Here is a 15388-nt window from a genome sequence, read left to right on the forward strand (position 1 = left end):
TGTTCTGGATTGTACACCGGCACACATTCAACTTGCAACAGGAGCAGAATAATACAATTTCATACTTGTTTTAGAAACGTTAGAAACACATTTCTGTCAAAATCTCCATCATTTACATGATTTTTTTTTCTTCACAAAAGATAAAAGGAGGTGGCAACATTTGGATTAGGACAGTTGAACACTCTCCTATGAACTGGAGAGTTCTGCTTTTACAGTTGGATTCAGGTCAGCAGGAAAAGAAAGAGATCAGATTGAAAAATTGCTCCGGTATTTAGACTATGAGCTCCAGAGCTTGTTAGCATTTGTTTTCACATTTGGATACCATCAAGTAGGGCTGAGCATGTTAGTTCTAATGAATTACAGGAAACCTCTACATGATATACATTATGGAATAATGAATCTCTGTTCTACACCAACTTGTTATTTTGAGGGCAGTCTTTTTTAACCCTGGGAAGTGAAAGGCTGAAATGCGTCCTGGCTGTCAAACTTCCTATCAGGGATTATTTGGAACAGTTGGCATATAAAGCCATTAAAAAAGGGTTTGATAATGGGAAAACCAAATCAGCCTAAAATAAATAAATAAATAAATAAATAAATAAAAATCATATCTTTCAGGACACAGACTTCACATTTCTCACTAAAAACAAAGCTTTGATGATTCTCAGAGGTATGTAAATTCCACAGTAATCCATTCATTCAATGACAATGCCCGACCTTCTAAATCAAACCTCCAATGTGTCATTATCTAAAAGCTCAGAACCAGCTCTTTGTATGAATATATAAAGACACCGAAGCCTGCACTGAAAACAAAAGGCAACCCCATTTAATGGGTGTTTGATGTCTAGTCATAGCAAATGGTTTAAGTACATAGAAAATAAACAGAAAACAATCTTCTAACCTCTCTCTCTGCATTTGCAGGTATTCTGTAGATCGACACACTGATATGGACAGAGTATTCAACATCAACTCAGGAAATGGTTCGATATTTACTTCAAAAACTCTTGACCGGGAAACATTGCTATGGCACAACATTACAGTAATAGCAGCAGAGATCAGTAAGTCAAACCTAAATACCACTGCTGTCCCTGATGTAATGAACTTAGCCTTCTAACTGAGAGTGTGGAAAGCACGGCTGGACAGATGTCAGGTTATATGGATAGGCTGCTCAATACTAATGAAGAAACAGAAACTATGAAAAAAATGGTCTGCAGTTTTATGTCTACTGGGGATGCAGTGCATGAAGAGGTAACAGCTGAGAAGGGAAGAAAGCAAGAATTCTGTGTTTTCTGATCAGTAATTACCGCAATTACTCAATGAGCTCCAAACAGTAGTATGCAGCTAATAAACTGGCTTAAAGTTGAACATTCAAGGCATTCCTTGAAGGACTTTGTTCTGATCCAGACTGAATGACAGGATATTTTCAAGTAGGGATGAGGTGGCTGGGCTGAGCTAGGTGCCCAAGTCTTAATAAGCTTTTTATTATTTAAATTTCTAACTTCTGTAGGGTTTTGTCTTTGTTTTGTTTTAAATTCAGAACCCCTAGTTACAAAACTGTCTGTTGCTTACTTCAGGACTGGTCAGAAAAAGTAATTTTGTGGTAACAGTAGTCATGTTTATTTTATGAACTGACATGCTAGGGATCTAGATAAAGCCATGCATGCTAGGTAACTTTAATAAGTAAGCTTCTTTGTTTTAATGCACCACCTATAAACATAAGATATATTACAGGATACATTTCCATTCACCTTTGCAGACTCCCAGTGCCTATGACAGTGAAGCATGACAGAATGGTAGATAGTTCTAGTAGTATCAGTTCTAAAACTGTCCCAGAGGCTAAATGGCATTTCAAACAAAACAAAACAAAACAAAACAAACAAACAAACAAAAAAAACCCCAAACCAAAACAAAAAAAAAACAAAAAACAAAAAACAAACCAAACCAAAACAAAACCAAAAAAACGTGATCTGAGAGAAATACAAGTTCTACTTTCTCATTTTGAGTATGTGTGTGTATGGCTCACTCAGCTGCTGAATGCTGAGAAGAACGCAACTAACAGGTACTTGACTCCAGTTTTCCTTATTCTGTAGGGGTTTTTGTTTGGTTTGGTTTGGTTTTTTGAAGCTGAAATCTGTTGTATGTGATACTAGTGAGGCAAATAGATGGCCTTGTGCACATAAGACCAGTGCACTAGGGCCTACAGGAATGATGGTTTTGTAAACAGATTTCTCTCTTGAAAGCTTGCAACTTTTTATGCCAGGTATTTGGTTTCTGCAATCCAAATACTGACTTCTAGCTGACTGTTAGCCAGATGTTTGTGTTTCTTTTAAGTCTTTGAAGGAGTGGTCTAGGGTCAAGAGCTGTACACTAGAGACTGTGCTCCCGGGTAGGAGAGGAGGGAAAATATAAACATTTAAAAAGGAAAGAATGCCAAGAAGCACACTTACTTTGATCCCATTGGAGCTGAAATAACATGCACTACAGCAGACTTTATAGTATCTGAAAACCAAGTTAGTGTCTACATGAAATACTCATATCAGTCCTTGCCTCCTTCTCTTAGGGGAGAGCCTCTACTGGGCCAAATGCTCTCAGCTAAACCTTTTGAGTCTAAAACAAGTTTCTGTCTTAATTACAATTCCTCTTTAGTCTGAAATGTTGCAGGCTGCATCTCTGAGCCTAGACCAAATTTGGCATACCTAGGGTAGATTCCTTCCAAAGGCAATTTTCTTGGCAGAAAAGCAGCTACTCAACAAACAAGCCTTGGTCTGATCCAGGCTACCACACTAATTTTAGACTCAAGAGACTGAACTGGAAAACACCACTGCTTAATGGTCCTGGTTAAAACTAGACATTTCTAGCAAGGCTTGCTAAATCCCATTCTGCTAACATTAACATTCTGTTACTCTCAGTAACACAACATCACTAATTTAGATTACTAAAGAAGTAATCTAAAGGAAGTGTCCATGAAAGTTACAGGTGTGACACACACAAAGAGATGGATGTAAAAAAGTGGTAAAGTCACAGAATCACAGAATCACAGAATTATCAAGGTTGGAAAAGACCTAAAATATGTCCAACCATCACCAATACTCAGCTAAATCATATCCCTCAACACAACATCCAAATGTTTCTTGAACACCCCCATGGTCGGTGACTCCACCACCTCCCTGGGCAGTGCATTCCAGTGCCTGACTACCCTTTCCGAGAAGTAGTACTTAAGTCATAAACACCTCTCAGGGTGTTTATGACTTAAGTCATAACAAGTTTGTTTATGGTAAAAAACAAATGGAAATACAGTTGTTTTGCCTTGAATTTTCTAAAATCATCAGCAAGTGTAGATAGCTGCATTTTTTTAACGTTCTCCTGTTTGTATTTGTGTGAGCTGGAGTTGCTCAGCAGTCCTGAGAATTATGCTCTGAATGTTGCAAACAATTACCTCATGAAACACAGGATCGCTACAACTGCCACAGTCTGAAGCAAACTGATAATGAAGCTCAGTACACAGCACTCCTGTCTCACAGCTGCAGAATCACAGCTCACCAGAGACAGTTCTGAGGGTGTTTTAAAATAAATATCCTTTACTTAACACTTAAAGGTAAATCAATGTTGGTAGGACATTGGAGCAGCAATCAGAAAAATACATGTTTAGCAGCTGACAGGTAAACATGAAACATACTACTATAGAGAGAGATTTTAAGCAGAGCTGTGTGTTTCATATGGTGGAACCTTTTCTTTGGAGAAGGAGCTCAGTAGTAATTAAAGGATAACACACGCACACACACAAATTACTCCAATTCCTTTGCAAAAAATAATTTGAAAGAAGACAAAAAGGTTTTTATGGTGTATAAACATATTTCAACTCGTATTTCCACGAAATCAAAGAAAAGGCCCCTGTCCATTGAATATGTTGGTTTCTATATAGCTTCTATTCCTTCTGCTCTCATTTGAAATTGTAAGGGCCTTAAGCATCTTGAAATAAAATGAAAATATGTAGTTAATAGATCAAAAAAGCAGGAAAGAAAACAACTGTAATTTTGGGGAGGAATGGAAACACATTTGACAATATATTTGAATGCATTTTTTAGAAAGGTATGCCCTTATAAACAGTCTTGCAAGTAGCCTTGCAAAGTCAAATGAGTAATTTGATTTCTGCCTATTATAAAAATTCAACCTTTGTATTGATGTATTTTAGCATAAAATTCAGCCTAGTCTATATTGTACATAGATATTTTATACATTGAATGAATTTAGCCCTGTGGTTTATATTAGAAAGTGTTTTATGCCTAATGGAATCATATTAACTTCAATGGGACTGCAGAGCTTTAAAGTGCAGTATTTTGTCCAAATGACTGAGCTCTGTAATACGAATATACGGTGCCAATTTTGGAGAATGCGTTTTCAAATTTATAAAAGTTTGATAAATACAGCAATAGGGCTTTTATTAAAGCTTAACTCAACAAGCTACTATAATGAATGTTTGTAGAAGCACGCAAACTCATAGATCTATATTTTATTCCACTGTGGGTTTTGGGTTTTGTTTTGTTTTGTTTTTTTGTTTTTGTTTTTGTTTTTTTGTGTGTGTTGTTTTTTTGTTGTTGTTTTTTTAAACTAGGATCATAGACTAAAATGCATTAATAAACTATATTTATATGGGTTGGAAATGAATGTAGCAAGACTCAGTGCGAGTCCTCATGAATGGGAGGAGGTGGGTGTTTATTTTAAATAAATGTCGTTTCAGTCCCACTCATTCCCTCATAGATTTCATTCTCGCACTCCCACACTCTCCCAGTTACTACAGTGGGTATGTCTAGGTGAGCTGTCCTGGATCATTTTTTGTATCATATGGAGGACATGGGATACTGATCAATTCTGGAAATGTCTCTTGGTTTACTCTTGATTAGTGATGATAGATTTGTTCGGGGGTGGGTCTTGTACCATTTAGGAGCTGATGGTAACTATGATGTGTCCTTTTGACTGATAGTCTTACCTGTTTCTTCCTTCATGCCTCTCAGACAAGGTTGCTACCTGTTCCTTCCTTTCGTACTTTGAGTATCTTTTTGATGAAGATCTGTCTCCTTTGTAGTCCGACAGGAAAAGGAATGGTCTGCACAATGTGCTGCACTTCCAATCATTTTCACTTTCGTCTATGAGGATAACAACGTTTTTATCAGTACTTTATGCCCAGTAATATCCTCTTCAAATTCAATCTCTTGATCCTACTAAGTCCAAAGAAAAGATTACATACAGGAATCTGCGGATTTTATATAGTGCTGGTGTTCTTCAGCTGATACATTTTAAAATCAACTCTAGAATATTAGCCAAATCAATCCACAGAAGATTAGAAAATGCCTGTGATCACAGCAGTGGTTATTACTTATGTATAGTAATGGTAATCATGGTAGCTTAAGGAACTCTGAGAGATTTGCAGGGAAAGGAATATTGCCTCTTATAGGTGGAGAGGAAAAAACCCGCAACCCTATCTCTCTTCATGAATATGCAGCCTTCCTGTTTCGGAGTTAAGGAAAGGAGTATGTTCTGGGAACATAGTTCCCATCAAGAAGGATAATAAATAGATTTCATTTAATTCTGGAATTATGTTTTTACAGATATTATACATGCATATGTAATCATGTTCGGAATGTCCAAAGGAACTGGCAAATCTTGAACTCCTACCCAATATTAGCTGTAATGTTAACACAGAATCAGAGTATGATAATACAGCCCAGTTTTACTGAATTAATCTCATAATGTATTTCCCCAGGAATTAGCAGAAAATAATGTTCAAGAAAGGAAAGAAGGCACTGAGCCCCTAAATCTGTCCTTTTCTTCTACAATGGGTCAGTAGCTGGGCTAAATAAAATCTCTGTTTTTTCTGGTTTTATCATTTCAGACAACCCAAAACAAAGCAGCCGTGTCCCAGTGTTCATTAAGGTTTTGGATGTAAACGACAACGCTCCAGAGTTTGCCATGTTTTATGAGACCTTTGTCTGTGAAAATGCAAAAGCAGAACAGGTGTGTTGTGTGCTTGTAATAAGAAAATATTCAAAATGAATTGAGTTTGCTACTTCTCTTGCACCACCTCATCAAGAGGTACACCTTGCATTGCATCAGAGTGTTAGTTTGGCAAAATTAAACTAAACAGTGGCTGCACAGCATCTGATTACAACTTAGTATTCTTGCAGCTAATACGATACTATGTTTTACACTTGTTTTCTGTACTGTGCCTTGTTATCTCTGATGCATTTTCCCTCTGTGGTTTTCTGTTATATTCAGGCACCTCCACAGTCTCCTTCAAAAACTATTACAGTTCCTGTCTGTGTGATAATTATTTTCTGCCAGATAACTCTCACTCTATCAGTGCTATTACTAAGTGGTTCAAAGTAGCACATAATTTGGTAAAGTGAGCCAAACAATTCTAGTGACGTGGGATTTGGTTAGATGAATATATAGCCAGACTGGACTGCCTCATCTTTCATTTCTGCTGCCTGTCACATGCAAAGCTTTCTGCCCAGCTGGAGTGGCATCAACCCAAATCTGCTCTCAAAGTCTATGTGATTTTCCTGCCAACTTTCAAATTCACTATGTTATTGACTAATGGTACAATATGGCTAATAGTACAATAGCATGGTGATCTAAAGCAGCATCAGTAGCACATGCATTGCTTTTGTTATGCTTACAATTGCAGCATCAGCTACATTAAAGCAGGAGAAAAAAACAAAAAGAAACAAACAAAAAAAAAAAACAACAACAAAAAAGAACAGTAAAATCATAAATAAGCATAAGGTCCACTTACACTGAAGATAATGTTGTTCTTATTGTTTCAGCTGATACAAACGTTGAGCGCTGTTGATAAAGATGACTCTTACAGTGGACACCAGTTTTCATTCTCCATAGCTCCAGAGGCAGCCAGCAGCTCAAACTTTACACTCCAGGACAACAGAGGTGAATTTCTAGAAGGACTTTTCTTATTTATCTCACTCTTGCTTTCAGTCCTCAGGTGAAGATAAAATGTGTGCTTTATGATTCCAGACAACACAGCGGGGATTTTCACTCGAAAAACCAGATATAACCGGCATGAAATGAGTACCTACCTTTTGCCAGTGGTAATATCAGACAATGACTACCCTATCCAGAGCAGCACTGAAACGGTGACTATTCGGGTATGTGCTTGCGACCATCGAGGAAAGATGCTGTCCTGTAATGCGGAAGCCTTGATTCATCCTACTGGTCTTAGCACTGGGGCTCTTATTGCCATTCTTCTCTGTATCATTATATTACTTGGTAAGTGGCTCGGAGATATTTTGTTCTTTAGATGGTTGAATTGGTTTTGAGCATTTCAAACACACACACACACAAAAACACCAAAAAAAATGGAAAGTATCTCTCCTTAATACTTTCAGAACAATTAAGAAATTCAAAAGGCTCACCTCAAAAGAAATGGTACAAGGGGGTAAAACTCTCAGATCAAAGTGGTCGGTATCAGATGTCAGTGGCGTATTTTCTATTGCTGCAAGTGGTTATACCAAGGCTAGAAAAAGAACAAAGTAGAAGCATCCATGTCTTATCTGACATTTATATTATTGTATTTCCTTCTCTGAGGGATGCTGGTGATACGGTGTACGGAATACATCCTACCTAATCTCAGCTGTCTAAAAGCTAGACACATCCAAGCAAGATGAGACAGCAGGGCTACACCCTTTGCACAACGGAAAGAAACAGGCACCTCCAGAAAGCTGACCATCCCATCCCCCATCCCCTTACTGGTATTTGAGGTAGATGAGACTATCCAGATTCTGCATAGCGAGTCTGTCTCTTCCTGTTGATCTCAGAAGGGGTCCAGATAACTTAGTTTTAAACAATTATGTTCCCATGTCCAACCTAGGGGCAAACAAGTCACACTTATGCTTCTGTTCCACTGGAAAAGGATGCTGAAATGAGGTGGCTAGTAAAGCATTCTAACATCTCAAGGACATGCAGATCTCTGGCTACAGCATTTACAGGTGGTCAGATTTTGTTATTATTATTATTATTATTTGAAAAATAAGGCAAATTTGCAACATCTCTCACATTCCTCTCAGGGAGATTCCACTCCTTTTGTTCAGCAAAATTGAGATGTGTCCATCAACCATTAGATATAATCTGTTAATCTGTGGAGAACTGTACAACACACCACAGTCAGTCCTCAGGGGGATGATTAGCATTTGACCAGAAAAGAAGGGAATCAGACCAATGTCATATCACTAGGGTCAAGCAGGGGAGAAGATATTCCCTAGTGATTCCACTTGTTTTCACTACGCATGTATCTTCCTCAGACATGCTCATCACCATATGCTCATCACCATGAGCATTACTGTTGACAAACGATTTCTCCCTTCAGTGATGACTCAAAGACCAGATAGTGACACTCAGACTTCAACAATATAATCATGGCTTGCCCATATAAGTGCTATCATCTCTTCAGAAAAAGATTCCTACAAAAACAATCTGAACCTCATTTTGCCATTAAATTTATTTTTCAAAACATGATATCATGGCCTTTAAGTGTTGAGCTCACTTTGTATCAAGTTCCTTTCCAGAAAAAGAAATCAATCTAATGCTGCAGATAGTCTTGCACTAGTTAATACAACTGTGCTCATTAATATCAATCTGACATTAAACGATTTCCTGTTTTATGTCAATCGAAAATAATTGATTCTGTGTGCTAAGCAGCACTTTATGTCAATTACTGCTCACGCCACCATGCACCATAAGCAGATTTTCAATTAACTCAGCTATATAATTTTCTATTTTCAGGCTGGTTGCAAGGTTTGCATGTGCAATCACTACTGAGTGAAAAACAATACTCTGGGCAGACCTGAACCACATCTTAAAGTTTAGTAGCAACAAAAAGTGCCTGTAGAGTGTTAGGTTTATTTTCAGATTGAGTAGGTCTAGTGGCTTATCAGGAGCCCACAGATATTGCTAAAAACAGACATGTATGTAAAGGTGTTGTTTAGCGTATAACATCTAATGATGAGTTGCTTTCTCTTTGTTTTATTATTTTCATTCGGTGGGATGTTTTTGTCTACACATTCAGTGCAAAGTAAGAAAATCCAAGTATCAGAGATGTGACATAATTATTAAGTATCATGCTAGAATATTCTGTATAACACATTTTTTGTTGTTAATGAAATACTTTAGAAACTCTTCCATGTAAAAACTATCAGTCCTGTGCTTTGTCAGATAATTTTGACCAGCTTATAGCAGAAGCACATTCAAAATTGACTCTATTTCTCAAGTTCTCCAAAATTTGCTCCAGCTATCTCTGTTTCCTTTTCCTAGCCCTCTTTTATAGTATCACACATCACCTTATGTTCATAAGGACAAGAGTTCTCCCTTATAGCACGGCCACATAAGTAAGCGTCGCTCAAACTAGGGTATTTATGTGACACCAGAAATAAATCATCACTAGGACATGAACCCAAAGTTTTTGCCATCTGAGCCATTCTTCCTCTTTCAGTTTCTCCACCTTACTTATTTGATTCCTATTAACAGATACTCTTTCTTACTCACACTGTTCCTATGGTAAATATACAGTAAGAATTAGCATATTTCCCATATTTCCCTACTTCAAACTAGTGTGTTGTAATCTCTCTGCAATCAAAAAGAGAGAAAAAGTAATGCTTCAGGACACACACAGATAGCATCTAGCTACAAGCCCTTCTCCATGGAAGCCCATCAATAAAAACAAATAAAAAAAAAACAAAACCAAGCAACAACAACAACCCACAAACAAACAAGGACAACAAAAAAGCAGATTTTTGTCTGTCAAGAGACTCTAATGTTCAATAGACTAACATTTTTTTTCTGAGGATGTCCTCAGTCCTTGCCATTGCTCTTAACAGGGTTACAATCAAGGAAGGGACTGGGAAAAAAATAAAAAGTAAGAAGTCTGTTACTGTGCTTTGACTCACACACCATTTTAGAAATACAGTTTTAGAAATGCAGCTGACATGAAAGATAACTTTGATCTGCCTTATCGTCTCATATCAATGAGCTTAGGCATTTTCTGATTTGTTTTGCTTTGCTCTGAAAGAACTATAAGGCAGCAAGATCTGTCTTTTTTTTTCTCCAAGTTTGCACAGCAGAGATGAAATATTGGGCACTGTGGACTTCAGACTACCAAGCATAATACATCCCTGCTCCTTGCTGCTGTTCATTTGTAAATATTTGGTCATTTACCATCTCAAAGTAGAATCCAGCTAAGAAATCTGAAATTAGCTTCTAAAAGAAAGAAAATGTTGAACACATCAGCTCCTACCCTCCATGCATACTTCTCCAGGGATCATTTCTGAGTAAAATTATTTAGGTTTGGACCAGGGCCTTTGAAGGAATTCCTGCCTTCTGAATAAATTATATCTATACACCCACATTAGAATGAGAAGTATAAAATACCTTTTGAGAAACATAATCCTCTGGCAGATTTAATAAAGCCATTGCCATATGGCAGTATCTTACATGTCACAGGCTTTAAGTTATATACTTTATAAGGCAAGCTATATACTTTAAAACACGGTATCCATTGTAAAAGCATGCCATAAAATAAAATAAACTTGGACTTGGAGTGAGTTGAGAATCCATGCCATATCCTAAACTATTCCAGAGAAGGAAGGACTTGAAGTACAGCTTTACTAACCTTTTGTAAAGCCCAGCAGACACTAGTCTTGTCCTTCGCACAAGTTTCGTCTTATTGCAGATGTTCAAGGTATATAACATATATATAACATGTTTTGGTGCAGGTGTTTCTCCCTTCCCAGCTCTCGTGGAACTACCTCTGTTCTCCAAGCAACAGAGTTGCTATATAATTCTGGGTAAAAATAGGCCTGCTGACAAGAAGACGCCACTCAGCTTCTTACCAGCTTGACATCTCCTTTGTCTGCTGCACACTCATGCCACAACATCTCTCACAGCGCTCACAAGCAGAAGAAGCATAGTCTCAAAACCTGACATGCACATTTGCAGTTTTGCAAAACATCTTTTCAAACTTAGAATTTAAGCCCTAGCTCAGCACTTCATCTGGGTTTTAATGGAGTTGGGGGATTAACTTTTTTCTTCCTCTCCCTTGTTTTTCTTTCCAGTTACAGTGGTGTTGTTTGCAGCACTGAGACGGCAAAGGAAAAAAGAGCCTCTGATTATTTCCAAAGAAGACATCAGAGACAACATTGTCAGTTATAATGATGAAGGTGGTGGAGAGGAAGACACCCAGGCATTTGATATCGGCACGCTGAGGAATCCCGAAGCCATAGATGATAATAAATTACGCAGAGACATTGTTCCAGAAACGCTTTTTATGCCACGGCGGACTGCAACAACCAGAGATAATACGGATGTCAGAGATTTCATTAACCAAAGGTTAAAGGAGAATGATACAGACCCAGCAGCCCCCCCGTATGACTCGTTAGCAACCTACGCATACGAAGGTAATGGTTCTGTGGCAGAGTCCCTCAGCTCCTTGGAGTCGGTGACTACAGACGGAGACCAGGACTATGATTACCTCAGTGACTGGGGGCCGCGGTTTAAAAAGTTGGCGGATATGTATGGCTCAATGGACAGTGACAAAGACTCTTAATATGTTGCCTTTTTTTTCCCTCCCTCATTTTCAGAAACAGCATTGAGATACGTGAAGTGGCTATTTCTTTCTATTTCTCCACAGCTCTGTGAAAGGGTTCTCTGTTCGAACGGTTCCAGTTGTCTAATGACTGCAGTCTGTGTGGATCAGCTGTCAGAAAACTTTTTTCTAGTATCATTTTATGAGCTTCCAAGAGGCAAAGTTCTTATTTTTTAGGGCATCCAAGTTTATCAAGCCAACCTTACAGGCACAGTAGTGGTGGAGGGGGAAAAAAAAAGAACAGACGGGGAGCAATATTTTTACTTGTTCTGCTTATATTGTAAATCGGAGTATATTACTGTTTAAGCTCACTTGCTCTTTTTACTTGTATTCAGATTATTCAGCTCAAACGACTGCTCTGTTGATTGTGTATTGCACATCCCAATGTAATGAGGTACCCTAGTTTAACCTATGTATTATAGTCAAAAAGTAGTGGTGATGGAATGAAGGTTTATTATACAAAGTAGAGTCAGATGAGAAAAAAACATCCAACACATTTTGCTCATGAGGAGGTTAGAGAGGCCTCATGGTCACTTAAATCTAAGTGTTTTTTCAGAACTTGCCATTGCCCCCAATGCACTGAATTGTATTAACACACATATATATAGTTCATTGACTGCTATGTATATATTCTTCTGACCTAGCATTGCTGGAGAGATGTGAGTGCATGCATGTGTGTGCGGTCAGTAGCCCCGGTATCTTGTTCTTAGATGGCTTCTAGGAACCTAGACTCCTTATTAGACCATGACTTGGAGGAAGGAACAGAAAGTAACTGTGCTTTTCTTTGTACTTTCAGTAGCTTCCACATGAACATCAGTGGTGAAGGTGACTGTGCTGGGGAGGCAGGACTCAGGCTTTTCTACTTCTGCCTGTTCCCAAGTGTAGGAGGGCTGTTGTAGCCCCAGGGTCATCACCACCGAGTCAAAACAAGAAACTGCGAAGGAGGAAGGAGAACTTCTACATCCTGAGCTCCCCTGGTGGCTGCCCAGGGTGGCTTCTCACTGACTGCCCAGTTTTGCTGTCTGTAAAGTAGGGAAATAACGCCTACCTCATCAGGATGTTGCAAGAATTAGATAAGTCACTTGGAAAATGCTTTACAGATGGAAAATGCTGGCATTCTGACAGAGGAAGTAATTTCCTATGCTCTTTTTCTTTTTTTATTATTTTTTATTTTTATTTTTTCCTTCCCCCTTCTGATTCAAGCCCTGAATGCACAAGTAAGCAAAAATCAATTGTCATTCTAGTGGCCTGAAAAAAAAGCAGGGTATATAACTTTGGTGTTTGTTTGTTTTTTTCTTTTAATAAACTACTCAGCCAGTGTTGTTAAAGACTTCACCAGAAGGTGACATTTTAATCACAGGTCTCTCAGTGGGTGTGCTTATCTGCTTTGCCAAGCTAAGTAATTTTTTGTCCAGCGGTGGGAGCGCGGGGAGATGTCATAGTCTCAAGCCAGAACAATTTCCTCTACAGCTTGTGCACTATTCACTCTTTCTGTTGGTTTGTCAAGCCTGTACTGTGGCTGTTCTTTAAATCCAGTCATCTAGGAGGTTAGATGGAAAAATAACCCAAAGGGGTAGCCATCAGACATATCCAGTTCCAGGAGCTGAAAGCCCCCCTGGGTCCCAAAACAGGGACATGGCCTAAAGCAGAGCGCTGAGGGAAGAAGGAATTTTTTTTATTTATTTATTTTTTAATATACCTCATAAATAACTGATCTCATGTACTTAATTTTGAAACAGTATTTAACACTAGAATTACAGGCATGGATCTATTTCCTTCCTCCTCCCCCCTAAAATCTTTAGTGAATCAATTTGAAAACTTAAACAGCTCCAATTTACTCTAAAAATAAATAGACAAGGGAAAAAAGTTAATAGACAGAAAATTAAAAGGGATTAAAAATTAATCCCTGGAATTCATTACTTTCAGAGAAAAAAATAAAGAGAGTGGTAAGATTCCAGAGTTTTAGACACATCCAAGCATGATGACAGAAATTCTGGTTTTGTGGGCCCACAACAGCTCAGAGAAGGAGCGAGTTGCTCTGCAGTGTCCAGTAGTGCTGGGAAAGGACACTTCCGCAGTGAGAAGCACTACATGTCTGCAGGTTTAGGGAAAGGCAACTGATGCTTTGTAGGTGCCCAGCATTGTATCTCAGATGAGTTTTCAAGAGCAGACAAGTCCAAGATTTCAGGAGGAGCTGAGCTCCCAGTCTGTTGTGGGTTAGGTGCCAGCTCCAGCACACGGTGGGGCTGAGCCTGGTGTGCCCACACGATGGCAGTAACATAGGTAGGCCCTTCTCATGTTCTTAGTTCTCCTCCACAATTCAAGATTATAAATGCCTTTGAAAGCCTATCCCTTTGTGGCCTCCTGGAAATCAGAGCATCCAATAGGCAACCTATCCAAAATCTGGTTCTGGCACAGGAGAGGAACCGCCTGGTTCCCTTCAGACATGGGAGGAGAAGCAGGATCTCAGCAGCACCTGCCACAGGTTCCTCAGTGTGAGCCACTCTCCTCATACAGTTGCTGCAGATGCTGTATCCTTCACGGGACCTTTTTGCCACATACCTGCTCCTTGCCCATCTCTGCATGGGGCTGCCTGCAGCAAATCACATAAGCTCAGAGTAGAGTTTGATGCTGAGAGCTGTCAGTGAATCCTGACCCTCCTCAGACCATTGGGGACAGCAAAGATGGCTGCCAAGCCATGTGGCCTGTGGGTTCATAGGTATTTGGTCCCACTAACCAGCCTCTACTCACTGTTTAGAAGGGGCTGCTGTCAGATGGCTGAAGGCAGCCCAAGAAGTAAGCAGCCAGCCTGCAGCTGGGATGGGAGTGGGACCTGTGTCAGTTCTTGAGGGAGCTAACACGATAGAAGGACCATGCACCTCCACCAAGTCTTGTGACTTGTTCTGATCTGGTGATTGTTAGTGACAGTTCAATCTCAAGTTTTGTTGTTTTCTTTTTCCCTCTCCTCCCTTTTTTGCTCTTTTCCCTTTTCCTGTTGAAAGCTGGCTCTATCCTGCCCAATGAGCATCCCAATATATAATAGAGAGGCTGCTCATGCCTGTTGTGTAAATGTATAATATATAAAATTATGTAATGTCACCACAGTATTGCTGTCTCGATAGCAAATGGATTCTCCTAGAAAAACTCAAGGCAAACTCACATCCAAATTCTTTATTATGCATTTAGGTCTTAAAGTCTATTTTTTTTCCCTGTGACTTAGACAGACTTAGCATCTCTCTCAACAAGAAGAATTCAATTCTGTCTTTTCCTCCTGCTTGGCAGTACCACGAAGTGCAATTTATAAAATCAGTACTGCATATTAAATATTGAAAGTGCCATATTGCAGTGAATACAAAACTTTGCAGTAGTGTTTCTTTGCACCTTGTTGCATGTTGGTGTGCTAGATGATAAAAATCAGTATTTAACAGTACTTTCACACGGTGCTAGAGTTGTCATTTATAGATCAGCAAGTGTTAGATCAGGGGCTATGAAATGAGTTTCAAGGCTGTTTTAAGCCTGCTTTTCTTAGAACCACACCCATTTGAAGAGAATAAACATCACAAGCAAATTTAGTTAAGCCAGGCAGAGATGAGAAATGAAGTTGGCTTTTCACTTGGAAAAGTGTCTGTTTTAACAACAGGGGAGCTATTGAAAGCTACCAAGGAACTCAGTGGAGTTAACATAAAATAGATGCCTGCTTACGTGGGGGATGTTTCCAGCCTTGCTGTCGCAGAACAATAACAT

The 15388-nt window shown here is 39.0% G+C and overlaps 1 protein-coding gene across 1 annotated transcript in view; it reads left to right on the forward strand.

Annotated features, from left to right (window-relative positions):
- The window catches only part of LOC140247595 (cadherin-6), a 104098-nt gene extending 89106 nt beyond the window's left edge, over nt 1-14992 (forward strand). Inside the window, exons 8-12 of the mRNA XM_072327251.1 lie at nt 919-1055; nt 5888-6009; nt 6822-6939; nt 7027-7278; nt 11115-14992. Of these exons, the coding sequence (XP_072183352.1) occupies nt 919-1055; nt 5888-6009; nt 6822-6939; nt 7027-7278; nt 11115-11605 (1120 nt within the window). The 3' untranslated portion in view covers nt 11606-14992. The remainder of the gene's footprint in view (nt 1-918; nt 1056-5887; nt 6010-6821; nt 6940-7026; nt 7279-11114) is intronic.
- The last annotated feature ends 396 nt before the right edge of the window (nt 14993-15388 follow it).

Source organism: Excalfactoria chinensis, chromosome 2, assembly GCF_039878825.1.
Source record: "Excalfactoria chinensis isolate bCotChi1 chromosome 2, bCotChi1.hap2, whole genome shotgun sequence".
NCBI lineage: Eukaryota > Metazoa > Chordata > Aves > Galliformes > Phasianidae > Excalfactoria > Excalfactoria chinensis.